This window comes from Melospiza melodia, chromosome 7, assembly GCF_035770615.1.
Source record: "Melospiza melodia melodia isolate bMelMel2 chromosome 7, bMelMel2.pri, whole genome shotgun sequence".
NCBI classification, from domain to species: Eukaryota; Metazoa; Chordata; class Aves; order Passeriformes; family Passerellidae; genus Melospiza; species Melospiza melodia.
In genome coordinates, this window is record NC_086200.1 from 25,792,405 (window position 1) to 25,819,574 (window position 27,170).

Genomic DNA, 27,170 nt, shown 5'->3' on the forward strand with positions numbered 1-27,170 from the left:
ACTAGGAGGAGAAACACAAAGTTTAAGAACAATTTGCCCATCTGAGCAGCTGGGTGATACATCCATGCCAGGAATGACTCCCTTCTATGCAAAATTTGCTCAGAAAACAGTTTCACTCCTTATCACAGGATTCCTAAGGAAATGATTCCTGTGGTCATCTCTGCCTATTTTCAGAAGTGACTTCTCAGTCACATTGCTTTGGAATGTGCTTTCAAACACCTCTATCTTTCTACAGATCCTTATCTTTTATAGGCAGAGACAAATCACTTAGCACTTGCACAGGTTTGCCAGATCCCAGACTTAAAAATTCAGGATATATTTTTCGATTCCTACCAAATGGAATTCAGCTTCTGTTTAACACACTTGGACATAAGCCCAAATTACATCCATAACATCTCAGAGTCTAAAGATATAAGTAGGGACCTGCTTCATCCATGCTCTCTCCCCCTTCCCTGGCATGGCCAGGAATACAGCTGGTATCTCTCACACCAGTGAAAAGGACCACTAGGACTTGTTCCATAACATCCAGGTCCATGAACATCCAGAAAAATGAATGTCTATAACTTAACCAGGAAGATGTTAGGGATCCACAGTGTTGGGGCTGCTGCACTATAGCTGTCCTGCTTTTAACAACGGCTAAGAGCAGGAATAGCAGTGAGCAGCCTCCTGACCCATCGAGGAACTATTTAAACTTGAGATCTGCTCATTATTCCCAACCCACTATGTCACTTACACCCCTCTACCTTGGCTTTACACATTGATGTTTTACATACCTAGCCATAACCACACACTCAGAGGTGCACATTGTGGAAGGAAGATCTCAGAGGCATTGCCTGAGTCAAGTTTGCCAATCACAGCTGCACACCTGCCCATGCTGCCATCACCAGCCCTAACAAAGCTTCCTCAAACACATTTCTTGAGATGTTCAATGCCAGATCATGAGGCTCTTTTTAGTTGTTCAGAAACTGCAGGGTTATATACTGGTGCTGCTACATTCCACATCCTGCAGGCAGAGTATTCTATTTTTATGGACTGGGCAATTATTTGGAGATAAATGCACAAATGCATCTCTTTCATGTAAGACTGGTAGTAGAACAGGGTAACTAGAAGTGTGTTGTAGCTCTGTTTAGCAGTGGCTAGCTCCACACTGTAAAGCAGCAAGTTGTTTGCTGACTGTGGAAGGCAGGTTGCTTATTTTGACAAGACATCTACTCTAGCAGGAGGCAACTGAGCTGGATAACAAATGATTATCCTTCTCTTTGTAGCACTTTTTAAAATCTTGTTTGAATACTTTTATAATGTCTGCTCTTCTCCTTTCTAGACTAAACAGATCCTGTATGTATCACAGGTAATAATCATTCATGTTCCTCTCCTCTGGACATTCTCCTTGCTGTTCCACATCTTTCTTGAAGTGGAATGACTAAAATTTGACACAACAATCCAACTAAAGATTAATTATTACTGAGCACTGAGGAAAGAATATTTCCTGTACATTAAGATTTAGACCTTGGACACATGTTACCATGGTTGTTAGCAGGCTATGCATCGGCTGATCAGGATAACTGCCCCTGATGCATACATACAGCAAACTCAAGTCTGTTCATCTTATCCTAACTCTTAGCAAGGTTAGACTCTTACTTTGATGAGATGGCTCTATCTGAGGACTGGATCTTAATCAAAGAGTTTTCAGACACACTGCATCAGCTTGTATCTATAGTGAGCTAAGACAGCACTAGCTTATCAACAACACTGCTCAGCTGACGAGTCTAAACCTTCATAAAGAACAGACCTGCTTATAAAACCCAATGAAGTGCTTTATTTTTTAACAATAGCATGATAGCATTGACCCTAGTCCACTGGTAATATATGAAAATTCCCACATCATATTAAACAGGACTGCTGCCTATCAAGCAATTTCCCAGCTTGTGTTTGTGCAGTTGATTATTACTACTAAAGTATAGTAATTTCAAGTTGTCCATATTGAACTGCTTATTGGTTTTCGTTTTTTTTTTTTTTTCAGACTACTTGTCCAACTTTTCAAGAAAACATTGAATTCTAATCTTGAAGTGACTTCCTGTATAAAAAGGGCAAACTGAAGGATGAATCAGAAGATTGTTGGATTGGATTCTAGCTCAAATGGGAATGAATTCTGGGAAGTCCTATGGCTTGGGTTAAACAGACTAGATGGTCATAAGGGTCCCTTCTGGCTTTATAATATATGCACGTGCTTTCTGGCTTAGAGATATCACAAAGGGTTTTTCCAACCCAATCATTTCTAAAAGCTATCTGAAACAATTCTAATGATGCTTTAATAAAACTCAGCAGGAGTCTAACCTGTTTTCAGTTCCTGTTAGCAGACATGTACACATATCACAAAAGGGACTCTCCATACCACATTGCATCCACATGCTCACAGATGTTCCCACAAAGCAGTATGCACCAAGCCTTGTCATTTGTGATTTCCTGCTTTCCACACAAGATTAACAGAGCAAAAACAAGTAGATGCCTCATTTTCCAACAATGCAAACCAGTATTCCTTTGGGAATTTCAGAATTCAGTTTATAGCTCTTAGCTCTAGTGTTTACCCATGCTGTAACCAGATTATGATTGGAATTATCTGTTTACAGTACCTGAACATCAAAATATTGTCAGAAATTTGCATATACTTACATATATATTAATAAATATATATGAAAGAGGTCTGCGTGTGCAAGCATAGGTTTACATAGAATCCAATTTTTTGTTACTAATCCAAGAAGGAAAGCCAATATTAGAGTCTCACTATGTGTAAAGCTGCATATTTCATTTTGGTGCACACCTGGATTTACTCATTTAACCCCAAACTTAAAAAAAAAAACCCTGAGGCTGTTCAACTTCATTCCAGAAACGAGCCTTTCAAAGCCAGATTTCCCAGAAAGGAGCTCAATGCATGCCAATTTAGACTTGTACCTTCTGGTGATGAAACGAGAACTTCTCAATGTATAGAAAAAACTCTCCACTGTGTCCTTGTCTGTACACATCCCAAAGAGCCCCATTTGCACTGCATCAGTCTTGGCAAAGGCCGAGCTTTCAGAGCTCAGTCAAGAATACTAAAGTATTTGTACTTCTTCCAAATCCAGTGCTGACCTTGTACTAACTCAGCCTTCAAAACTGGATAATTGAAAAGTTTTTTATAATTTTATCCACTGTCTTTTAAAATTTCCAGATATTTGTGAGCTTATACACTCTTTACTACAGTCCTGCTGCTTCAACTTGCAGAAACTTTCTAAGTTTCTCCTATTTGCAAACAGATCTCTTCCTAATGGTTACAGATGGGATGAAACAGAGAGCTATCTCAATGTTAAAATTCACAAGTAGCTCTTGGATAAGGACATACCTCTTCAATACTAATTTGAAGAGAGAAAATCCAGGAAGAATATGGATTTTCAGTTAGGCCACATGTCACTTTATGTATGTTGCACATTACTCCAGGAGTAAGAAGAGCTGCCCACAAAAACTGACCTGAAATTGTATGTATTTCTGCTCTGCCCAAAGAAGAACTGGAAATCAGTACTGTACAGTGCGTTCATGGCATTTGTGCAATTTGACTCTGTTAATTCCTGAGGGCTTTTTCTTCATGCTGTTATTTTCAGTCTTAATACAGATAGTTTCCATATTTGAAAAATAAAGGGAATTTTTTCCACAATACTTTTCCTTTTTTTTTTCCTGTTTTTTCCTCAGTACTGTGACCTTCCAAAGTCAGAGACATGACTTTTCGCATGATGTATTATACTTTCTTATCTCCATGTGCCTACCTCATGGGTCAAATACCAATCTCAGATTTTGACAAGGACTTTCCCTAAAGCTTCTTCTTTGATGCCATCTTTGGCATATGTCCATAAACTGACAAAGCTACATGAGGTTTGCTTCATCTGCACCAAACAGCACATAGACACATACTTCCATCTCAGAGGATTAAACAATAATGGTTTTACATTACTTGCTAAAATGTTGCATTAATGGCATAGCATCTGCAGAAAGTGAAAGCTGTTTGTTCTCCTCTTGATATCCCTTGTTCTTGTTTTCTGTTCCCTAAGGGACAGGAATCAAGCTGAATAACAGGGATGCTGGGGAAAGGGCATCCTAGTCCCACAGCACCCAAGAAAGGCAACAGCACAGACTCAGAAGTCAGACCATAAGACAACAGCAAGTTATGAGCAGGTCTGAGGTGCAGGTCTCAAGGAGGTTGCTCAGGGCCATTAAGGCCTAATAGTCCTCTTGGAGTACATCTGCAATCTAGCCCACCCCTCCTGCCCCCCAGCCATGCAGACTCCTGTGTGGTAGCAGCAGCTTGGCTGAGGGGTCTCTGAAGATGCCCAGTGCAAACCCCTCTGCTCAAGAGCAGAAGCAACTTGTGCAGGCTGCTCAGAACTTTGATTGGACTTTGAACATCCCCAAGGATGCACGTTCCACACATTGTTCCAGCACTCAATCACCCCCATTGTAAAAATGCTTTTATTTGTTTAAATAGAATTTCTTGTCTTTCAATGTGTGCCCATTGACTATTGTCTTTTCACCAAATACCACTGAGACAAGTCTCAAGGCTCCTTTGAATCTTTAAATTTAATTTAATCTTTCAACAGGATGGAAATATGGGCTGACAGGAATATCATGAAGTTCAGTGAAAAAAAATGCAATGTCCCACAGCTGGGGAGGGATAACCTCAGGCACCGGGACACACGAGGGCCAAACAGCTGAAGAGCAGCTCTGCAGAGAAGGACCTAAGGGCTCTGCCGGTGCCCGAGTTGAACCCGAGCCACTGCTGTGCCCCTGCCTGTCCTGGCCTGGTGAGGTGGAGGGACAGGAGCCTTCCCTGAGCACTGTGGAGGCCACGGCTGGCGAGCTGTGTCCAGCTGTGGGCTCCCCACTATGAGTGCCCATGGACACACCATGAAGAGTCCGGAGAAGTGCAGACATGATGGAGGGACTGGGCATCTCCCATCAGGAAAGGCTGGGGCACCTGGCACTGCAGCCTGATGAAGGAAAGCTCGGGGGTTTCATAAATGTAGAGCAATACCTACCTAGGGGAGGTGTGAAGACAGAGCCAGGCTCTTCTCAGTAGTGCCTGGTGACAGGACAAGAGGCAATAGGCACAAAACGAAACACGGGAGGCTCCCTCGGAATATCAGGAAAGACTTTTTTACACAGAAGCTGCCGGAGCAGTGGCACAGGGTCATTAGAGAAATTACTGAGTCGCTATTCTTGGAGATATTCGGCAGCTGTCTGGGCAGCCGACTGCAGGGAACCGAGGAGGAAAGGGAAGGCTTGGCAGTGGCCAAAGCCACGGTCATGCCGGCCGCGTCCCTCGCTCTGGTACCCGCCCGGCCGGGCCCCGGACCGGGGCTCGAACCCGCGCTCACGGGCGGGCTCAGACGTGCGTGCCGCCACGCGAGCCCGCGCGGGCGGGGCGGGCGCTGCCGGGAGAGCGGAAGTGAGGCGCGCGCGCCGGCAGCATGGCGGCCGCGCGCTGGTGGCGGCTGTGCGGGCGCTGGCGGCCTGCGGTCACCGGGCCCGCCCTGGGGCCCACGCGGCGCCGCCTCTGGGCCCCCGCCGCCGCCGTCCCGGCCCCGCTGGGCTCCGCGCCGCCGCCCCACGCCGCCTTCAGCGCCGGCCCGCGCTGGCACCAGCGCAGCCCTGGCGGTCTGTCGGGGGGAGACGCGCTGGAAGGCGGCGGCGAGGACGGCGGCGGTGGTGGTGGCGGTGGCGGGGCGGACAGCGGCGGGGCCGGGCCGGTCATAACGGCGTTGACGCCGCTGCTCGTCCCGGAGCATTTCCCCAACGTCCCGCTCATCGCCGTGACGCGCAACCCCGTATTCCCGCGCTTCATCAAGATCATCGAGGTGAGCTGCCGCCGAGCCCTCGGTGGGAGGGGGGCTCTCGGAGGGGCCGCCAGGGCTGTAGGTGCTCTGGGCTGGCTCGCAGAGGGGCCGGAGGCGGCTCAGCCCAGCCTTGCGGCCTCGGGCGGGGGTCCCGGCGTGGTGTTACCCCAGGCCGTGCGAGGGTCACGGACCGAGCCCGCCGCTGGCGGCGCCGCATCTCCGGGCCGCTCTCTTTGCCTTGGCAGGTTCCTTGACCTGCAGAGCAAGGCAGCCTCGTGCGTGACCTGCGCGGGCAGCCGCTGCTCGGCCTTTGGCTCGAGCTCTGTAGCCGGGTCCTGTCGGGATAACGGTTTCCTTTGCGCCAGTCGAAGTTTCACAATTATTGCGTCAGCAGCTCTGCTTCTAACAGAGAAGGTCGGCGATTCGCACATTATCTCTCGAAGTTCGCTGTCATTTTTGTGTTCTCTGCTGAAGGTTAAGCAAACGTGTCCTTGTTTCGGCGCCGTAGGTTGGTGTCAGAGCACCGAGACCCATGTTGGTGAAGGCAGCAAGCTGTAAGCTGCAAGGAAAAAACAGGAATTCGGTGTAGAGCAGTACAGCTGCGGTGGGAGAGGTGTTGAGTGATGGGGATGGTAAACACCATTTCAGAGTCTGATCTTTTCCCTCTGCACCCCATAAAGATTTTAAGAGTTATGAATTATATCACTGATGTGTGACTTGAGCTTACAGGCCAGAAATACTTTTTCCTTCTTAAATGAAACCCAATCTGGAGCAAGTACTTTTATTTTTGTGCCTCTCTGGTATGTTGCTAGTCTGATTTTGATGTAAATGTAGTATGAAGTAAATCAATATTTTCTTGTTCCTGTAATATTATTTAGCATAATGTTATTTCTACTATATATTTTTCTGCATATCCAAATCTAATATGTGCAGCTTCTAGTGTCTTTATAGATGTGTTAGGGAAAGGAGAAGATTATATATTATTAAGAGCGTGTAGTCATACAAGACTTATGTACAGAAGTCATCAGTTTCAATGCTTGGGTCAACAATGTCTCACAGAATTGTTAAATGTTTTCTCTTATCCTGTGAGTTCATTGTGCTGCAATTTTCCTGACAAGGTTGAGTCTCTACAGTGTCTATGGAATTACTAATTTTCTTCCTGTTAATGTCTCTAACATTGGTGAGCATGTTTTTCTAAACATTGTGCAGAATTAGAATAGCTGAGATAACAATAGGCCAGCAGTGGTGGTATTACTCGTGCTGTTCTGTCAGAACCATGCTGGTTGTTAGCAAAGCGTTGAGCAATGCACCTTATGTCCATCACTTTGAAGAGCAGGGTGACTCCATGCAACAGCAGAATTCACAATGAGTTATTTTCTTGGTCACTGAGGATTCAGCCTGTTGTGATTACAGTTCCAGTGGTGCTGGGAGATCTGCCAGGGACAAGTGTGTGGCATCTAGAGATCAGAGGGGAGGAAGAAGGTAAATTAGGAAGAAATACTGGCTGAAACTCAAGGCAGGAACTCGGATTTGTGGGTGTAGGAGAGGAATTGAGCAGAGAAGGCTTTGGAGAAGAGGATTTTAACTAGGGTTTTTGGGCAGAATTCAGGCCACTGATAGGGAAGGGTGAACTAGCTCCCCATCAGGAGCAGGCAGCTAGGACGTGCAGGTATGGGAGGGGAAGGGAACAGTGATAGCAAAAGAAATTTATAAGATACTGTTCGAGTAACTCGGGTTTCTTGCTTGTAAGAGTTGTACAGATTAGGTCTAGTTCCTTCCCCAGCCTTTGAGCTTGTCTTATCTTGACTGGGAAGTGAGTTGTTCAAAATACTTAAATTTCATGTTTCTCTACCTTTTTTCCCACTTCTATATTACTGTGCTCTAATGGAGACAAGAGTAGAACCATACAAGCTCCAGCTTCATAATTTAGTTGTAGGATGTCATTGTGCCTGGCCTTACAACCCTAGGAGTGCAAAGATACCAGAAAATCCACCTCTGATTGCATACCTGTTGTCCTAGGTGAAAAATAAGAAGCTGGTTGAACTGCTGAGGAGGAAAGTTCGTCTTGCCCAGCCTTATGCTGGTGTTTTTCTTAAAAAGGATGACAAGTAAGTTGTTTCTCTTGATCTTTTTAAAAAACACAGAAATAAGCTGTCCAGGTTGCATTTACACTAAAAGCTGTCATCCTAAATGCCCTGCTTTGGATAGCAGTGCAGAAATTGTGGCTGATCTTGGACCATCCTCATGCTATGAAGGTTTTTGTTGCCACCAGCAGCACTGCTGGGAGCTGCAGTCTTGGTTTAGAAAAGGGTGTTGTTTGGGAAGGAGATGAGCTGTCCAGATCCTTGGGTGATTTGGAAAGGGTTTACATGGTGATAGCAATGGGGATTAAGTGTCTTTGCCCCTAAGTCCAGTTTAAAGTTCTGCAACCAGTGATTGTTTTTTTCTTTTTTTAATCTGACCTGCTATCTCAAGTTTCTGAATATCTACTCCAATTTTTTTTGCTCAATAGCAATGAATCTGATGTGGTGGAGGATCTGAATGAAATATACCAAATGGGAACTTTTGTCCAGATTCATGAAATGCAGGATCTTGGAGACAAGTTGCGTATGATAGTCATGGGACACCGAAGGTTGGTTACTTTTACTTCACTGCATCTCACCAGACTGCTGTATAAACAGAGACATCAGTTTCACCACATACATGCATTTTTTCTACACAACTTGTGTATGGCAAGTTTTTGCTTCGTTACCATGCCATATCCTGAGAGTGCCAGGATATTCCATCTACTGTCACAACTGTGACAGGTTAGCTGCAAAACAAAAGAGACAGTGCATGTCATTGTCATATCAACTGTGATATGATGCAAGCAAACATTCATTAAGCTGACGGCTTAGTAATGGTGAAAAAAAATCTCTGGAATTAATTCAAGCCAGTATTTTTGCTTTAAAAAAGAAGGAGTGGAGGGGGGTCCAGAATTTTAATTATGTCTTGCCCCAGACATAATTTTGCCCCAGAACTGAAATGAAGAAAATATGATTATTGCTGAAAATCTAGTTTTAGCCATTTATGCTAGATATTTTTAACAAAGTTAATAAATTGTATTCTTAAAAGCATCAAATAAGTAATTTCCATTAGAAGGAAAAATACAAGGACAGAAACATGGCAGAAGAGACAGATCCAGGGTGAGTTTTGCTTTGAAGCATGGAGTTTTTTCCATCTCCTCACTTTTCTTCACTTGCATTTGTTCTGGACAGCAAAGAATGAGCAGTCCTGTCAGAGCTAAATTTATGTGAATTCACAAGTCAATTCCTTTTCAAATGAAATCTTAGACCTCTTGCTGCATTATCAAAGCACAGCCATATTTAAATGCATTTTGGAAATGAGCTACTGGTTTGGGGTTACTTGGAATAGAAATATTTCCCTATAACTCCGACGGGTTTGGTATTCCTAAGATATAACTTGGGGATTGGTCTTTATATTTGATTGAGACATGGAGCACTAGTCAGTCATGTCCATAGGAACCACACTAGGTACCAGATTTGAGGAGCATTTATAGGGAAACACACAGAAAAGGAAACGCCTCTCTAAAAGCCAAAATAATGAAACATGGTGTCTTGCAAATGTGTGTCCTTTCTAAATTTTAGCTTGCTCAAGATACAACTTAGTCTTTGTCCTTTTCATGCTGAAGAGCTGAAATCACATGTAATAGGGAAATAGATTGTTGCTGGTTTCTTTTGGCTTTCAGGATTCGTATAAACAAGCAACTAGAGGTTGAGCCTGAGGAACCTGAGAACAAACAAAAAATTAGAAGGAAACAAAAGCGATCTAAGAAGGAGCCTGAAGAGGAGACTGGAGCAAAGGACCAAGCTGTGGAGCTGGTACTAGATCCTGTGGCTGCTTCTTCAAAGGAAGTTCTCATGGTAGAAGTAGAGAATGTGGTTCATGAAGATTTTCAGATCACAGAAGAGGTTAAAGTAAGTGAATTAGTTTACAAGCTTGGACTTGTCCTGTAGAATTGCACCTACACTTCTTGCTTAAAAGAAGTTCTAAAATCAGGCTCTAATGACACCTGCAGAAACTAGCACATACTCCCTTCTTCTCACAGTCACTGCACAAGGGGATTATATGAAAGTAAAGAATTTTCATTATAACAGCTCAGTTCCTTAAAACTGTTGACTTCAAAATGTTGCTGAATGAAGAGGCTGGTCTGTGCTTAAATCTGTGTGATGACCTCCATCAAACTGAGTGTTTCCTCAAAGGTGGCTTGGGTGTTCAGCCTGATTGTATCTTCTGGCCAAGAGCCAGTGGAGTTCTGTGCATGCAGAAAGCCAGCTTCTAGGCCTTGTTGCCTTTCCTGAGAGCAGGAATTGCCCCAGTACCAAGAACCATCACAGCCCACCACTGCAGTGAGTGGCTGGACTATATATTTGTGCTGAGATCTTCCCTATCCTTTTCCATTCTTTTGTGATTAGATTTTGTTGTGTTTATAGGCACTTACTGCAGAAATTGTTAAAACAATCCGGGACATCATTGCCTTGAACCCCTTGTACAGGTATGTCCTTCCCATGCTGCCCTGCTTTGGCAATAGCATGTTCTCAGACTGAAAGATGCTGACATTTTCTATACCACTTGCCTTTCTGTTATAATGAAGTAGAGATATTTGCTGAATTGTTACATAGACTTTTGGTTTGGAATGTAAACTCTGTCTGTTGTTGGAATCAAAGTTTTGAAAACCTGATGTCCAATTTAGAAACGACATAGAGTGATTAAGTTCTAAAGATCTGGATCTAAGTGAAACCCACTGCAATAAGCATCATGATCTGATCCATGTCTTATAAGCAGGATCAAAGTTTTGGAATCCTGGCCCAAAAAAATCCTACATAACTGTTTGGAGAGCATTTCAGATACTTAGTTTTATATATTGGTCATCATTCCTCTAACCAAGTGATTTATCTGTTTGTTACTGAGTATTGATACAGTCAAATTTCAAAAATAGTTTGCTATGAAACTGAGCTATGTTTCATTTTATTGCACTGTCATAACAAGTAAATTAGAATATTCCCTTTTGAATATAAATTTACACAGCATTTTGGGGTTCTTTACTTTTTGTTTTCAGAGAGTCTGTACTTCAGATGATGCAGGCTGGACAGCGTGTGGTAGATAACCCTATCTATCTGAGTGACATGGGTGCAGCCCTAACAGGGGCTGAGTCACATGAGCTTCAAGACATCTTGGAAGAAACCAGTGTAAGATGAAGTTTTTAACTCAAGCAATGTGAATGGAATCAGTACATCTGTTGGATGTCACCTTTTCTTTACCAGCCTCAGTACAGAAGAGACTTGAGTGCTACTTTTGATGATGTGTTCATATCAGTGACTAGATTCCTGTTGAAGGATTTAGTAGGTCATTAGTACTGATTTACTGTGGGTAAATCAGAGTGCTGTGCATCTTTGGCAGCAAATAATTTTCTTTGCATGCTGTGGAGTTCCTACATGTTGATGTTTCCATACCTGCGAGTGCTGTAAAGCTCCCCCAGACAACCTGTTGTTGGAGTTTTTTATTCTGCCTTTCTCTCTAGGACAGAGAAAGTATGTATATATGTGTGTGAGAGTGTGTGTGTGTATATATATATATACACACATATATATATGTGTGTGTGTGTTACTTAACAAGGGTATCGCATCTCAGAACTCATTCTGTGTCTATCTTCTGCAGATTCCCAAACGGCTTTATAAAGCTCTTTCCCTTCTGAAAAAGGAGTATGAGCTGAGCAAACTTCAGCAGCGTCTTGGAAGAGAGGTAAGTTTCAGGAGTAACAAATACCTTGTGTGTATTTATATTGTGTCCACCACTAGAATGCTCAGTATGTGTATGTGCTCTAAAGGGTGCATTATTTAGATTTAAGGTCTTCTGTTCTTGTTTCATGCACATGGTAGAAGTAACAAGACATGAGGCTACAGCATCTGCTGTTAAATTGTGTCTAAGTTGTAATTTCATGCAAGCAGATAAATCTAGAAGTCTGCAGTTTACCAAGCATCAGTGCAACAATGTACAGCCTAATACTGTATGTAGCGTGTACTAATGTAAATTGCACAATGTTATTTCAAATTACCTTCTGCTAACTCTTGTGAACTGCAATAGTTTCTGTCTGTTGTAAGAGTAAATCAGAATACAATAACTGCATCTAAATGGTAATGAAGTATGTGAAGTGCAAATATCTGAGAATATTGAGTCATGTTTTGTTTAACTCCCAGTAACTGGGGCTTTTAGAATTCATGCTAAGTGCAAAATGCCTTTGGACTGGGATTGGAATGTTTGGAGACTTCTTAAGTGAATTGAGCAGTTGCAGTCTGTGGGACCAGATATACATCCAAGGATGCTGAGAGGGCTTATCAATGTCATTATTTTGTTTTTTCACTCATCATTAAAGCACTGTGGTCATGGAAGAGGTTTCTGGGAAACAGAAAAAGGTAAATGCCATTCCCATCTCCAAGAAGGAGAATCAGGGAGACTGTAGGCATGTTAGCCTGCCCCCAACCCACGGGAAGATTATGGGGAAAATTCTCCAATAAGTCCCTGACAGGCACATGAGGAAGGACATGATTTGGAATGGCCAGATTTCCCAAAAGCAAACTGCCTAATTGTCTTCTCTTATGAGAAGGCCCAGAACACAGAAAGGAAACATGGTTTAATGGTGTGCTTGGCAGTGCTAGGTTAATCGTTGGACTCAATGATCTCAGAGGTCTTTTCCTACCTAAATGATTCTAGGATTCTAGCAATGATTGTTGTATATCTTGACATTTGCATGGCCTTTGCTGAGGTCAACTGTAATAGTAGTCTGACTGAATTGGGATGTTACAGACTGGAAGTATGTAGTATGAGGTTGGTGAAAAAAATTGGCTAGACTAATGGGCAGAAATGGTTGTGATCAACGTGGTAACTTCAGCCAGCTACTAGTGGTATCCTCTCGGGGAGTCAGTACGAACCTACTTAAGTTCTGCCAAGAGAAATTCATAGTCCCAGACCAGGCCTGGAATAATCAGGGTAGAAAATAGCTATACAGGAAAGGATTTTGGAGCCCTGATGTGGGGGAAGCTGACCATGAATTAGTAGAATTAGTAGAGGAAGGCCAACTGCCTACTGGGCTTCAGTTGCCCCATGTAGGCAGCAGGTGGAGAGTAGTGGTTAGCCCTCTCTGTTTGGTACTAAGGTGATCACATCTGGATTACTCTGCCCAGCTTTTGGTCTCCCCAACACAAACAGAACATTGAAGCACTGAATCAGGGCCAGTGAAGGCCACCAAGATATGGAGGGTGCTGGAATATGTTATTAAGTCACTTCTTGTGTTAGAATACACTGCAGATGAGTTCCAAGTAGTATTTTCAGTTGCTGGGAATGTCATAACTGGGAAGTATTTGGAAGAGTTTGAGGTTAGATGGGCTGTACCAGGAACACATTAGTTACTGTATTTGTTGCTTTGTCTAGGTTGAGGAGAAGATCAAGCAAACACATCGCAAGTATCTTCTTCAAGAGCAGTTAAAGATCATTAAGAAGGAACTAGGTCTGGAAAAGGAGGACAAGGATGCTATAGAAGAGAAATTCCGTGAGCGACTAAAGGAGCTGGTAGTGCCAAAACATGTCATGGATGTGATTGATGAAGAGTTGAACAAGTTGGGCTTGTTGGATAATCACTCCTCAGAATTCAAGTGAGTGCCTGGCCATGTCATGCTGTCAGGGTTCGTTGGGAGAGTGAAACATCAGTGCAGTTCTGTTAAGCACTTACCTTAGTCCCTCCCTGCCCCTCTGTTCCCTAGCATGTCATTGCATTATAGTATTTTTTCTCCAAATTGTCTGTGTTTACTTATGTAGTCTACCTCTTTTGATCATTTTAGGTCTTCTGTCTTCTCTTGCAGTCTGATGCTAGAGATACAAAATGTGCAGTTAGTTCCTCATGAAGTGTGCAGTGATTCTTTTTCTGCCCTGTTTTGGCTCTTCTTTCTTGTACTTTGGTGTCTTCAGTAGATGTGAGAGAAGCTGATACGTGTCATTGGCTACCTGAGATGGTCCCTGAAGTATTGGGGCAGGGTTGGAATTGCTCAGGAGTGAATGAATAGTTTGTAATATGTGTTCTGTGATGGGAATTGTCAGAAACTGAGGTTGAAGTGAACATTTCTCGTCTGTTGAGTCAGGGTGTGCTATATTATACAGCAGTTGGTGTACTCATCAGCTCTCTTAATGTTCTGGGTCTCTGCTTTTAAAAGTATCTTTTACAGAGTAAAAGACTGTGTTTAAGGGCAAGCATGCCTTTGGATGAGCAGCATCTTGGCCATCATAGAAAAGACATACTCAGCTTCACAGGCAGCATTAGTACCTTTCCCTTTCCTTCAGAGTTGTAACAGTGGTTGCATATTTGCAAAGCAAGTACTTGGGAGAAAAAAGCCAAAGCTCTGGTGGCATGGCAGTTGTCCTCAGGTGGATCCTGAGCTCAGACAGCCCGGCTGTGCTTCCCTGTGTCCATGACTGTGCACAATTTGATAGTTACTGCATTGTGCAGACCTTCCTGTAGACTTGAATTCCTGATCTAAGTACATAGTTTTAGAACAGTGTGTAGTGGTTGTCGTAGCAGAGTGCTGTGTTCTCTTCAGTTTGTTTATGCTGATTATCTCTACTGTTAACTTCCATACTGGCATCATTTTCCTCATCTTAAATCTCTCTCTGTGGTGTTGGAGATTCTGTATTTCAGAAAAGCAAAAGCTGTGAAAAAAAAGCTTTGTTTTTTGTTGGTTTTTTTTGTGGGAGGAAGTTAAAGACTGTGAAAAAGGTTACCAGTGACAGCCCAAATAGTGATGGCTCTTTTCCATGAGTAGTTTATATCCCACTTGTTCTGGATGAGGTTGTTTTGGAAGGTGGTGGAGGAAGACATGAGCTGGTCAATCACTCTCATTTGTGTGTTTCTGTCAGTGTTACACGGAACTATTTGGACTGGCTGACATCCATCCCATGGGGTAAGTGTAGTGAGGAGAACCTGGAGCTGGCTAGAGCCCGAGCAGTTCTGGAGGAGGATCACTATGGAATGGATGATGTCAAGAAGCGAATTCTGGTAAGGCAGGAGTAGGCACTGTGTCCCATTTCACATTGCTTAACATCAAGCATTTTGGATGTGTTTTAGATTGCACTTGCCATTTAATTATTGTTAATTCATGCATCAAACAGATAGTTGCATGAAAGACCCAAGTGTTCTGGTTATCAGTGCTTAATTACTTGTGGCAGTGAAGGTCGCATTCTCATTTCAAACTGCAGTATTCTGGTTTGCACTAAATGCTGGGCAAGAAATAACTTGTACAGAACTTATTTCTTCGCTGTAAGTGTATAATCAGTTGAGGTTTCAGTTTTGAACTGTGGTCTTTTGATTCCTCAACTGTTTCGTGTCACTTGAGGGTTGTCTGTCACAGAAGTGTGAAATAAGACAAGCTTAACTTAGCGCATGGGAGTGGTACAGTAGGAAATGCTCACATGTAGCTTGAGAGACTCAAGTGAGAACAAGAGAAGCTGGGAGAAGAACTTAAATTCTGTCTTCTCACTCCAAGGCAGTGAGAGAGACTGCTTCTTCTGGTGAGATTGATACAGAGCACAGAACCTTGGTAGGGGACAACCAAGCATATAAATAACCAGAGGCAAAACAGATGCATCAGTGTCCTGACTTAGCCTCTCCCCTTGCCTTCCCCCAAGTCCTTTGAGAACCAGTTTCATTTTGTAATCACTGCTTGACCTGATAAACAAATGTGTTTTGGTGTTGCTGATGTTCCCTTCTGTTCACTGCTGGTGCTTTATCTGTTCTACAGGAATTTATTGCAGTCAGCCAGCTGCGAGGATCCACCCAGGGGAAGATTTTGTGTTTTTATGGTCCCCCCGGAGTCGGCAAAACCAGTATTGCTCGCTCCATTGCCAGAGCCCTAAACAGAGAGTACTTCCGCTTCAGTGTTGGAGGGATGACTGATGTTGCAGAAATAAAAGGACACAGGTCAGTGTAACTTGAGAAATATCTCTATCCAGCAGTCTTTTACTAAAGTAAATAGGAATCTAACTGAAGTTGGACAATGTATGTAATTCTCATCTCTGTTCTGCCAACCCGTGCTGACAGGAGTTGAGATACAGAAGGAGGTGAAAAAGATAACAAAGGGTGGAGTTTGGAAGATAATTATATTTGTGCTTTCAAGTGCAGTTGCTCCCTGTTTCTTGTGTATTCTCAGTTTTGACAAGCTGAGTGAGCTACCCAGAACCATTGGAGTTTCTGTAGATGTCAGAAGTAGAGAATGGTGACAATTTAAACAGGGTCATTCACATGTGTGTTCAGATGTGATTGAGACTTGCTTTCCAAATAATCAGGATGGAGATGATGCATGAGGAAAACCTGGAAACAAGAATATTCATGGGGATAACAAGAAGTGAATGAAAAATCGGTAGATTCATGGAGAAAACAAGAAGTTAATAAAAATTGGGTAGATCTGACCCTTCCATAGGTTTATATTCCTTCCACATACAAAAAATCCTTGAATGGTTGGGATTGAAAGTGACCTCTGGGGATCGTCTAGACCATTCTCCTGCTAAAGCAGGGGTGAAGGCAGAAGTGCTTAACACCTTCTTTGCCTCAGTCTTTAGTGGAAATAGGCTTGTCTTCAGGACAGCTGTCCTCCTGGGTAGGTAGATGGTGTCAGGGAGCAGAATGGGCCCCCTGTTATCCAGGAGGAGGCTGTCAGAGAACTGCTGAGCTGCTTGGATGTTCATAGATCTATGGGACCAGATGGGATCCACCTCATGGTGATGAGAAGCTGGCAGATGAGCTTGCAAAGGCACTCTCCATCATTTACCAGCAGTCCTGGCTCACTGGGGAGGTTCCAGATGACTGGAAGCTGCCTAATGTGATGCCCATGTACAACAAGGGTGGGAAGGAGGATCCTGGTAATTATAGGCCAGTCAGTCTGACCTCAGTATTCAGTAAGATAATAGAACAGTTTATATTGAGTGTCATCACACAGCACTCACACGATGGCCAGGGTATCAGAGCCAGTCAGCAGGGGTTTAGGGGGGGTAGGTCATGTTTGACCAACCTGATCTCCTTTTATGACTAAGTAACGCACCTGATGGATGCAGGAAAAGCTATGGATGTTGTCTGGAAAGGCTGTGGATGTTGTGTATCTGGGCTCCAGCAAGGCCTTTGGCACTGTCTCCCACAGCAGACTCCTGCAAAAGCTGCAGCCCAGGGCTGGGACAGGAGCACTCTGTGCTGGATTCAGAACTGGCTGCATGGCTGGCCCAGGGAGTGATGGTGAATGGTGCTGCATCCAGCTGGCAGCCAGGCACCAGTGCTGTCCCTCAGGGCTCCTTGGGAGGGCCAGTTCTGTTCAATATTTTTATTGACCAGATGGATGAGGGGATTGAGGCTTTCATTAGTAAATCTGCAGATTACACTAACCTGGGAAGGTGTGTCCATCTGTTAGAAGGTAGGAGGTCTCTGCAGGGAGACCTGGAACAGTTGGAGGGATGGGCGGAGTCCAGTGAGATGATGTTTAATACGTCCAAGTGCCAAGTTCTGCATTTTGGCCACAATAACTCCCTGCAACATTATAGGCTGGGGACAGAGGGGCTGGATAGTGCCCAGGCAGAAAGGGACCTGGGGGTGCTGGTTGACAGCCAACTGAACATGAGCCAGCAGTGTGCCCTGGTGGCCAAGAAGGCCAATGGCTCCTGGCCAGTATCAGGAATAGTGTGGCCAGCAGAACCAGGGAGGTCATTCTGCCCCTGTACTCAGCACTGGTGAGGCCAAACCTTGAGTGCTGTGTCCAGTGCTGGGCCCCTCAGTTTAGGAAGAACGTTGAAATTCTTTAGTGCATCCAGAGAAGGGCAACAAGGCCGGTGAGGGGCTTGGAACACAAGCCCTGTGAGAAACGCCTGAGGGAGCTGGGGTTGCTTAGCCTGGAGACTCAGAGGTGACCTTATCACTCTCTACAGCTTCCTGAAAGGTGGTTACAGTCAGGTGGGGGTTGGTCTCTTTCACCAGGCAGCAGCTGATGGAACCAGAGGACACAATCTCCAGGTGTGCCAAGGGAAATTTAGGTTTGATATTAGGAAAAAGTTTTTTACAGAAAGAGTGATAAAGTTCTGGAATGGCCTGCCCAGGGAGGTGGTGGGGTGACCATCCCTGGATGTGTATAAAAGAGGACTGGATGTGGCACTCAGTGCCATGGTTTAGTTGAGGTGTTGGGGCTGGGTTGGACTTGATGAACTTTAAGGTCTCTTCCAACCTACTGATTCTGTGTAAAGCAGGTTCAGCTACAGCAGGTTACACAGGATTGTGTCCAGACAAGTTTCAAACGTCTCCAGAGATACAGATCCCACAGCCTCTCTGGGCAGCCTGTTCCAGGGCTCTGCCCCCCTCAATGTACAGATGTTTCCCCTCGTATTCAGGCGGAATGTCCTGTGTTTCAGTTTGTGTCCATTAGCCTGTGTCCTGTCACTGGGCACGACTGGCAAGAGTCTGGTCCTGTCCTCTTGACACTCACCCTTCAGATATTTTTACACCTTGATAAGATCCCCTTTCGGTCATCTGAAGGCTAAACAGTCCCAGCTCCCTCAGCCTTACCCATGAGAGATGCTCCAGTCCCCTAATCACCTTCACAGCACTCCACTGGACTCTCCCCAGCAGTTCCTTGTCTTTCTTGAACTCCTAAGTCCAGAACTGAGCACAACACTCCAGGTGTGGCCTCACCAGAGTAGAGGGTCTGCAACTGAACATAAAATCAGCGGTGTTTTCAAACCAGTAAGAATGGCCACTCTGCAGAGTAAATTGAACCTGCAGGGCTCTGCCTTACCCAGAAGCAGAGAAAAATATTTTCTATGTTTTTCAGTTCTCTGTTCTGTGCCTCTTGACCTTCACTCTGTTGTTACCCTCTTTGCTTCTGCTTGTTTCTGGATACCAGAAACAATCTCTAGCAGGAAGGTTTTATTTTGCTATTAGCAATTTGTTCCTTTAGTATCTTTTGATTTACACTGGTCTTTTTGTCCCTATCAAGCGAGGAAGCAAAATGTTGCTTCCTTTAACATTTCTTTCCCAAAACCTATGAAAAATCAAACATCTCTATTCTCAGCCTAACCTCTTTGCTTTTCTCTAATTGAGAAGTGGTTTAAACTAAAGATAAAAACTGTAGTCCAGGAGTGTTTTGCCAAAATTCATGTCAGTTCTTTACTAGAAACAGATTAGGTGGGTCTTGATGCTTAATATGGTGATGGAGAATGCTTTTGGAGATGTTGAAGAAATAAAGACTTGTTTCCCAACAGGATATACTTGTTCTGTCAGCTGTGTGATGTATGCTCTGATATATGCTGTGGTTTTCAGTGGTTCCCTAAATACAATCTCTGGTAAAACAGGAGGACATACGTTGGAGCAATGCCAGGAAAAATCATCCAGTGTCTGAAGAAGACCAAGACAGAGAATCCACTTATACTGATTGACGAGGTGAAGTATTTGGTCTTTCTTCTAAGTTTTGCTCTTAAAGACTTGTATCAATTTGTGATCCCCAGAGAAAAGGTGAAGCAGTAACTCTCTTAAAAATCCCAGGTTCTTTCTGTTCATATGAGGCTGGGCTTTTAAGTTCTCTGGGTGACACTGGTACCTTAGATGCTTTGTTTTCTCTCCTTATAGCAGACTCCAGCTTTAAAATTCTAGTTGTGTCCTTCTGATTAAATTATAGCTGTTTGGATCGTAATGGACCTGGCTGGATATTCAGAGTTTCCGTAGTTCTTGTGTTTCCTTCATAGGTGTGAGCACATCACTGTGCACAAATCCACTGTTGCCTGTGTGATTATTAGCAAGAGTCACTCTCAGTAGGTCTAAAGCAGGACTCCAAGGAATAAGATGCTTACAGACAATTTGTGGTCTGATTTGAGAATAAATGAGTCAGGGTACCAGCCTAATGCTTTGTCAAAAAGCAAATAAATACAGGATATAATAGCAGGTGTTCAGAATAGAGTCAAGGTATGGCCTTCTTGTGTGCCATACCTGGGAAGGACCAACAGCAGATGTAGCCTTAGGTCTCTTCATAGAGAGCAGCAGGCACAACTCTGTCCCAGGATTTTTCCTGGGAAAGGCAGGGAGAAGTTCAGAGAAGAAGAGATAACAATTCTTATCTCTGCCTTGCTGCGCCTGTGGTTTGGCACATGTGGAATGTGTTATGAAGATTGTTTACTGAAAGGAGTTTGTTAATTGGATTCTGCTGATGATTGTTTGGATTGATTGGCCAATTGGGTCAAAGCTGTCTCCAGACAATCTCCAGACAGTCACAGGTTTTTCTGTAGAATCTTTTCAGTATAGTATCCTTTAGTATAGTATCTCTTTAGTATATAATTTAGTATATAGCATTAGTGTAATGTAGTATAGCTTAATAAAGCATTTGTTCAGCCTCCTGAATCATGAAGTCAGAGCACATTATTCCCTGGCTGGGGGATGGCCTGTTTCTGCAATAAGCAGGTTCTTGGGAGGAATGGTATGTGGGACCAATCAACTGTCATCTGTTGCAGCATGATCTAACCAATGAGCATCGTGATTTGAAAGGTAATGGAACCTGTAGGTTATGGTACTTGACTGGTGTTGGCCAGAAGCCCTGCCTTGGCTGTAGCAGTGAATTTCATTAAGGCCATCCAGTTAATGCTACTCGTAAGGGAAAAGAAGCAGCAGCCCTGTTTGTATCCTCAGAAGGAAAGTTCACAGTGCTAGATGAGCCGATGACCTTGGCCATGGCCCTGGGCAGCTGGCTCTAGTGGCCCTACTTGAGCTGTGGGCTTGTTCAAGATGACTTTGGCAAGTCCCCATGAGCCTCAATCAACTTATGACTGACAACAGCCCCAGTCACTAATGTGGCTCTGCTTGAATAGCTGTGTGTAGGCTTTTTGCACCTTGGGCAGAGTAAGGAGTGTGTCTGCACTTGCATATTAGGGAAGTGGTGTAAGCTAGCACTCTAGTCCTCTCACTGTGGAATATGTGTTCTGGTCTGTGCCTATAGCTTATCTCAGTTTAACAAGTAGTAGCCCACTAGTAGTAGTGCTTTTTATTGTATGCACATTGCCTGAGACTTCATAGTGATTTTCTGCAACATTCAAAAGTCCTGTGTCTTCTCAGGCATGTCATGTGCTCACACAGGAAGATAGTGGGGACTTGGATGAGTGCACAGAAAAGTGGTAGACTGGTATTGGATGTTAATGAACACTCATGAACATTTTCAGATGGAGCCTTGAAAAAAATCTTGCTTGAGAATTTATCATTGTAGGAAGCTTCTTAGAGTATTAAATTCTTTTCTCCCACAGGTAGATAAAATAGGAAGAGGCTATCAAGGGGATCCATCCTCAGCCCTTCTAGAACTATTAGATCCAGAACAGAACTCTAACTTCTTGGATCATTATCTTGATGTTCCTGTGGATTTGTCAAAGGTATTTCTCTTTTCTGCAGAGATTGTAGAACCAGAATGTCTGAATGTGTTTCAATGCACAGATTTCCTGTCCATGAAAAGATGCTGACATTCCATTGGAAAATCAGATGGAACATAAATGGTACACAGCTGTCTCTGTAGGAGTTGGTTTTAACTGAAGTGTCTGTACATTATCACCCACATGTGTCCTGTAGCCCTAACTCCCTGTAAAGCCAGGGACAAACAGATGTGTGGTTTCCACTAGAAAAGGCAAAAGTTTTCCTTTACATGATGATTGGCAGAGCTGCTGTCAAGGGAGGTGGCCTAATGCTGTGAAACTTTTGAATTGGTCATCTTTGCATACTGTTGCACATTTTGTGCAGCTGACATAAATTACAGAATTGACATATTAGGAATAGGTATAGATAATTGGGTCATTCTGAGCTAATTTCCTAGAAGGTAGAAAGAACTGAGTGAGATCTAGGTCTCCCATTTTCTGGTCCCTATCAAACCATTCCACTTTCCCAGTTTGTGCATTGTGTATTTCTAAACATTTATTTTGGGGGTATGGAACATGCTAGTACATAATTCTAAAATCCAGACTTTGATTAAAAACTAATTCCACAGATAGGGTGATCTTGCTCTTCTCTTCAGAGAAATGCAGAACTTAGGAACTAGTACTTGAGGTAAAGCAACTGGTTAATGAAAGTTCTTAACAGGATCTTTTAATGCTTCCAGGTACTTTTTATCTGTACTGCCAATGTAACAGAAACCATTCCAGAGCCACTGCGGGATAGAATGGAAGTGATCAATGTGTCAGGATATGTAGCAGAAGAGAAACTTGCAATTGCAGAGGTAAGGGAAATCACTGTTGTGCTTTATGTGAATTGTATCTGGTAGATTTTTTTTTGGCAGATTAAGGCTTACATATTTATATCCTACTGTGTCCAGAAAAATTAGGCACATGGTATTTTGGACAGAGTTCCTTTGATTTGAACACATAGTTAAAGTAACTCCAGTGTGCCATAGGCTGTGGACACCAGAAAGCAGCATTGAGCTAACAGCAGAAAGTTGAGTGAATTGGAACCACTAGGCTTTTGTCACAGATACTAAGAGAAGGATGTGGGGGATGATTTCTTTCAGAGATACTTGGTCCCTCAAGCACGAGTTCTCTGTGGCTTGGATGAAAACAAAGCTCAAATCACATCAGATGTCCTGACTGTTCTCATCAAGCAGTACTGCAGAGAGAGTGGGGTGAGGAATCTGCAGAAACAAGTAGAAAAGGTGAGGGGAAGTTATGTGTAACTGTTACCACTGTGCATCAGCCTTCTCAGCTTTTTTTACAGAGATAAATTACTGTCTCGCCCAGGTATTGAGGAAATCTGCCTATAAAATTGTGAGTGGAGAAGCAAAGATGGTCCAAGTAACACCTGAAAACCTGCAGGATTTTGTAGGAAAGCCCATCTTCACTGTGGATCGCATGTATGAAACCACTCCCCCGGGAGTGGTGATGGGTCTGGCCTGGACAGCTATGGGTGAGACAAAATTAATTTTGGGTTAATGCATACATATCTGTGTAATTTTCAAAAGTTGAATGTAATAGTCAAACAGAACTGAGTCCAGTGATATTATTCTACAGGCATCAGTAAAAGGAATTGCCTTTGGCCTTTGAGTCCTGAATACTACTTCCTTAAAGAAAGGAGCCTTTCTTTTGCCCTTACCCAGGCTCATCTTAGCTTAGGGCCAGCATGTTTTCTCTTCAAGCTCCATACCCCATACAAATGATGTACATTAGGAACATCAGCAGCAGGAGGTGCCACTGTGAGACACAGGACATAGCACAGCTGAAGAACGCTGTGTCTCGTCAGTGATGTGCAACACTGACTTGACCTCTGGTGTTGAGAGCAGGTGTAGGTGTTCCAGCGCTCTGTGGAGTGGGGGCAGTTGGCTACTACCATTCATTGCATTACTCCCCTAGTAACCTGTGGGCTTATGTGCTCTACAGGATGGAAATACAGCACACAGCAAAGGAAATGACCTCTTCATACTCAAATTGACCTTGGGTAGAATTCAAGTAGTTAAGAGGGAAATTATCAGTATGGTGAAGAAGGTAAATAGAAACATGGCACTGGAGAACTGAAGAATTGAAGTGGCTAAAAGTGTTCTGTGAACTCAGCTTACTCTCTGGAGGAAACAAAGAACATGAAACCATTATAAGAACTTGGTTTTTTCCATTAAGTAGAGATTGCATCTGTGTTCCTAGAAGGTGAAGTCCAAAAAAGCAATGAATGGAGACTGTTGAGATTTCTAGCTGGCCTTCTTGAAGGTATTTAAGGAACAGGTTTCAGCTGCTCTTTACTCAAGGGCTAGTGTCTCATCAGAGAGCAACAGTTCCAAATGCCTGACATAGCTTCTGCATCACCAAAACCTTCTAGTTTAATTTGCCTTCAACTTTTTTCAAATGTTGTTTTTCTTTTTTTAGGAGGTTCCACTCTGTTTATTGAAACATCCCTGAGGCGACCCAAAGATAAGGAAAACAAGGATGGGTCACTTGAAGTAACAGGGCAACTGGGAGATGTAATGAAAGAGAGTGCCAAAATTGCATACACATTTGCAAGAGCCTTTCTGATGCAGAAGGAGCCCAAGAATGATTTTCTTATATCTTCTCATATCCACTTGCATGTGCCAGAGGTAAACTGATGCAGAGTTCACAGAGCATGTACAGCAACCCGACTGGTTTGCTCCCTTAGATGTAAAGCTGGAAGGTGCTTCATTTGTCCATATGTTGCGCAGAATGCCCTCTTCTAGCAGTAAAACCAAGGAATGAAGACATTTTCTTCAGGCTCCTGTGAAGGTCTTCTTATGAGCCATGTTTCCATTCCTTTCTACAGCAAGCATGTGGCAAGAATACAGGGGCTTGGATAATTTTCTAAAGAAACCTTAGCTTTTGTTGCAGCTGTTGGCCCTGTTGTGCAGGTGGGGAAACCATGACATAACATAGAGATAAGTGATTGGGATAAATGCTTGGATGAAGTTACAAAGACATCAAAGTTTAGGTCTCTGTGTTACCAGGCCTTCTTAAAGGCTTCAAGTCATTTACACATATTTGGAAATACTATTCCTGATCTCCGTGCCATGCTTCTAGTACGTGTAATGGCACTGGTTGCTTTGTCCAATATTTGGGGCTGAAAATAAACGCCCACAGTGCTCAATGGCTCACATGCTGTGTAACAAGCTTTGGGCAGGTGCTTTACTGAAGACAGATTTTGAGCTGTGATTGTGCCCCAGCTTTACTTCTGGATTAATGAGTGCTCTGTGTGCAATATCTTAGTTGCAGCTTGCTCTGGGTTTGTCCAGGTACACATTGTTGTCTGTGAATTCATTCCCCGAAAGATGAGGAAACAGCAGACATGATCTCTGTCTCTACTCCCTCTCAAACATTTATTTCTTCTGTTCTTACTACAAAGAGGTTTGATCTCAGATAAATCCAGACTGTTACTAGTTCAGGCCTGGATTTTGTGGGGCTTTACATACTGATCTTTTCTGCCTTGAATGATTTTTGATGTTGTCCTCCACTAGTTTGTTACTCTTGACACTCTCCCCGTGTGATGTTAGACTTGGGTCTAACAAAGAGCTTCAAATTGTTTGTGCTCTTTTTTCCACTGATGTTGCTTACTCAAAGACCTGAGCTCTGTGAGTATGGTGGTGGCATCAGGCCAGAAACCACATTTGTGAACTCATTTGTGGATTATTTCTCATGAATAAGGTGAGGAATGTCACAGTTGTTAATATATCAGCCAATTCAAATAGCAGGATTCCAGCACACACACACGCAAAAAACTTTATGAGGCTTCATGAAATTTGACAACGTTAAAACAAGGACAAGAGTATGTCTGACTCTGCTGCTTCTTGAATGAGCAGGGGAGTTGTGCTTTGTTTTTTTTTAAACAGGGAGCAACCCCGAAGGATGGACCAAGCGCAGGATGTACCATAGTAACAGCTTTGCTGTCCCTGGCCATGAATTGCCCAGTGAGGCAGAATGTAGCCATGACTGGAGAAGTGTCATTGACTGGAAAAATTCTTCCTGTTGGTGGAATCAAGGAGAAGACTATTGCAGTAAGAGCTCTTCTCTCATCTCTGTGCATTGTCCACAGCAGAGCCCTGGGTTGGACTCCGTGGGGACAGGGACAGCCAGGGAGGGATTGCTCCTTGAACTGGAAGAGGCAGATTTCATTCCATACACAGGTTGGAAAAGTGTGGGATCTTGGTTGTGTCCCTGGTTGTGAGGAAAGGGATGGGACCCCAGGCTTTGTGCCAAGGCATGTATGTTAGCCTAGCTCAATTCCACCTACACTGGCAGAATTGAAGGTGACTGACAGCTTTAACTGGCTGTCAGAGCTGTCTGCTCTATCAGACTAGTACAGTTCAATCCCCTGTGCTGTGCTGAATTGCTTGTTTCAGGAGGGCATCCAGTGGAGCTTTGACAGCATCTCTAAGTAACATTCTTAAAATCAAGGCTCTGTTCCCTAATTCCAGTGTGAAATTGTTTGAAATTTTATACAGTTATCTTAGATAAGAGGAACTTAGATTTAGTATTTGTAGTTTTGGTTTAATCTGTTTTGTTTTCAGAATTTCTTTCCAAGCGTTCAGGCTCTCTCCCTACTTTTCACCTGCAGAATTCTGGCCTACATAAGCCTTGCACCACACTTTTTTCAGTCAAGAGTGTTATTAGGTCTTCCTCCATTGAGCTGGGGCTTCACATCAGTGTTCTGTCAAGAGATATATTTGGGCTACAGCTTTGTACAGTGTGATTTCTTTTCCTTGTATGACTTAAAAACGAGTAGTTGTTTGTAATAGTCAGTACAGGACTAACCTGTGCTACGGCACTGACTGGCTGCACTTGCAGGAGTGAGTGGCCACAGGCCTGAACACAGGATCACCCCTAAAGCAATGGGTACAAACCTGTTCTGGGAGGAGCAGCTCTACTTTCTGTGCTCCTTCCAGGGAAGGTGTCTCTATGAAAAGGTTCTGTAGAATTTTACTAAGGGTATTGATGGGGTAGGTTGGTTTGACAAGCTGCTTCTAACTTTGCTTTCATCCAAGGCTTTATTGTCACCCAAGCTGGAACAGATACTTAGAACTCTGTGAAATAGTATGAATGTTCTGAACAATCCCCTGAGCTGCTGACATAGTCCAGCTAAAATGCCTCCCCTCCTGATCTGTCCCTGCAGCTGAGATGGCACTGGAGACTGTTTTGAGGCTTGAGGGGGCGATCTAGAACATGCTTCACCCTGGTGATACCTGTCACGAATGCCCTTGGTGCTCTCCATAGAAGAGAGTAAAGCTGGATCATGCTCCAGAATAACTGCTCTTGCTTTCAGAAATGGGGATGGGTGTTTCTGGTACATGGAAGGATTCCTAGGACTCAACAGACCAACTTTTTCTCCCCACAGGCAAAGAGGGCAGGTGTTACCTGCATCATTCTGCCATCAGAGAACAAAAAGGATTATTATGACCTTGCTGGATTCATTACAGAAGGACTGGAAGTGCATTTTGTGGAGCACTACACAGAGGTATTTGATATAGCATTTTCACGGCTGGATCTCACTGGAGGATGACATGCGGTGCCCTTGATGGCTGGAAGGTGTTCTGTCCCCAGGCACTCGGCCCCCCCACCTAGAGATGGGTGGCATGGGGCAATCCTGAAGTGGGACATGAAGCTATTGCTGCTGCGCAGCTGCCAAAATGAATTATGGCTCTGCTAGAATAAAGGATTTCTCAGTCTTTAATACTGAATTATGATCCACAATAAAGGATTTCCAATTTTGCCAAAGGAACGGGCATATTATAA

General features: G+C 43.6%; 2 protein-coding genes across 4 annotated transcripts in view; both read left to right on the top strand.

Moving 5' to 3' along the window:
- The window catches only part of LOC134420591 (excitatory amino acid transporter 4-like), a 38,916-nt gene extending 35,231 nt beyond the window's left edge, over positions 1 to 3,685 (top strand). For 2 of the 3 annotated variants that reach the window (XM_063160756.1, XM_063160754.1), the window contains exon 11: positions 2,021 to 3,685. In XM_063160756.1, the coding sequence (XP_063016826.1) occupies positions 2,021 to 2,052 (32 nt within the window). In that variant the 3' untranslated portion in view covers positions 2,053 to 3,685. Of the gene's footprint in view, positions 1 to 1,321; positions 1,349 to 2,020 lie in introns of all 3 variants that reach the window. The other variant, XM_063160755.1, reaches the window with a different exon arrangement.
- A 2,039-nt stretch (positions 3,686 to 5,724) lies between these two features.
- LONP1 (lon peptidase 1, mitochondrial) lies at positions 5,725 to 27,170 on the top strand. Its single transcript, XM_063160757.1, has 18 exons — positions 5,725 to 5,879; positions 7,878 to 7,966; positions 8,371 to 8,490; positions 9,607 to 9,835; positions 10,352 to 10,413; positions 10,978 to 11,107; positions 11,577 to 11,660; positions 13,347 to 13,567; positions 14,823 to 14,961; positions 15,704 to 15,882; positions 19,287 to 19,374; positions 21,219 to 21,341; positions 22,058 to 22,174; positions 22,463 to 22,603; positions 22,689 to 22,854; positions 23,802 to 24,010; positions 25,271 to 25,435; positions 26,773 to 27,170. Exons 3-18 carry the CDS (start codon positions 8,414 to 8,416, stop codon positions 26,935 to 26,937), a joined length of 2,295 nt encoding a protein of 764 aa, XP_063016827.1. The 5' UTR covers positions 5,725 to 5,879; positions 7,878 to 7,966; positions 8,371 to 8,413; the 3' UTR covers positions 26,938 to 27,170.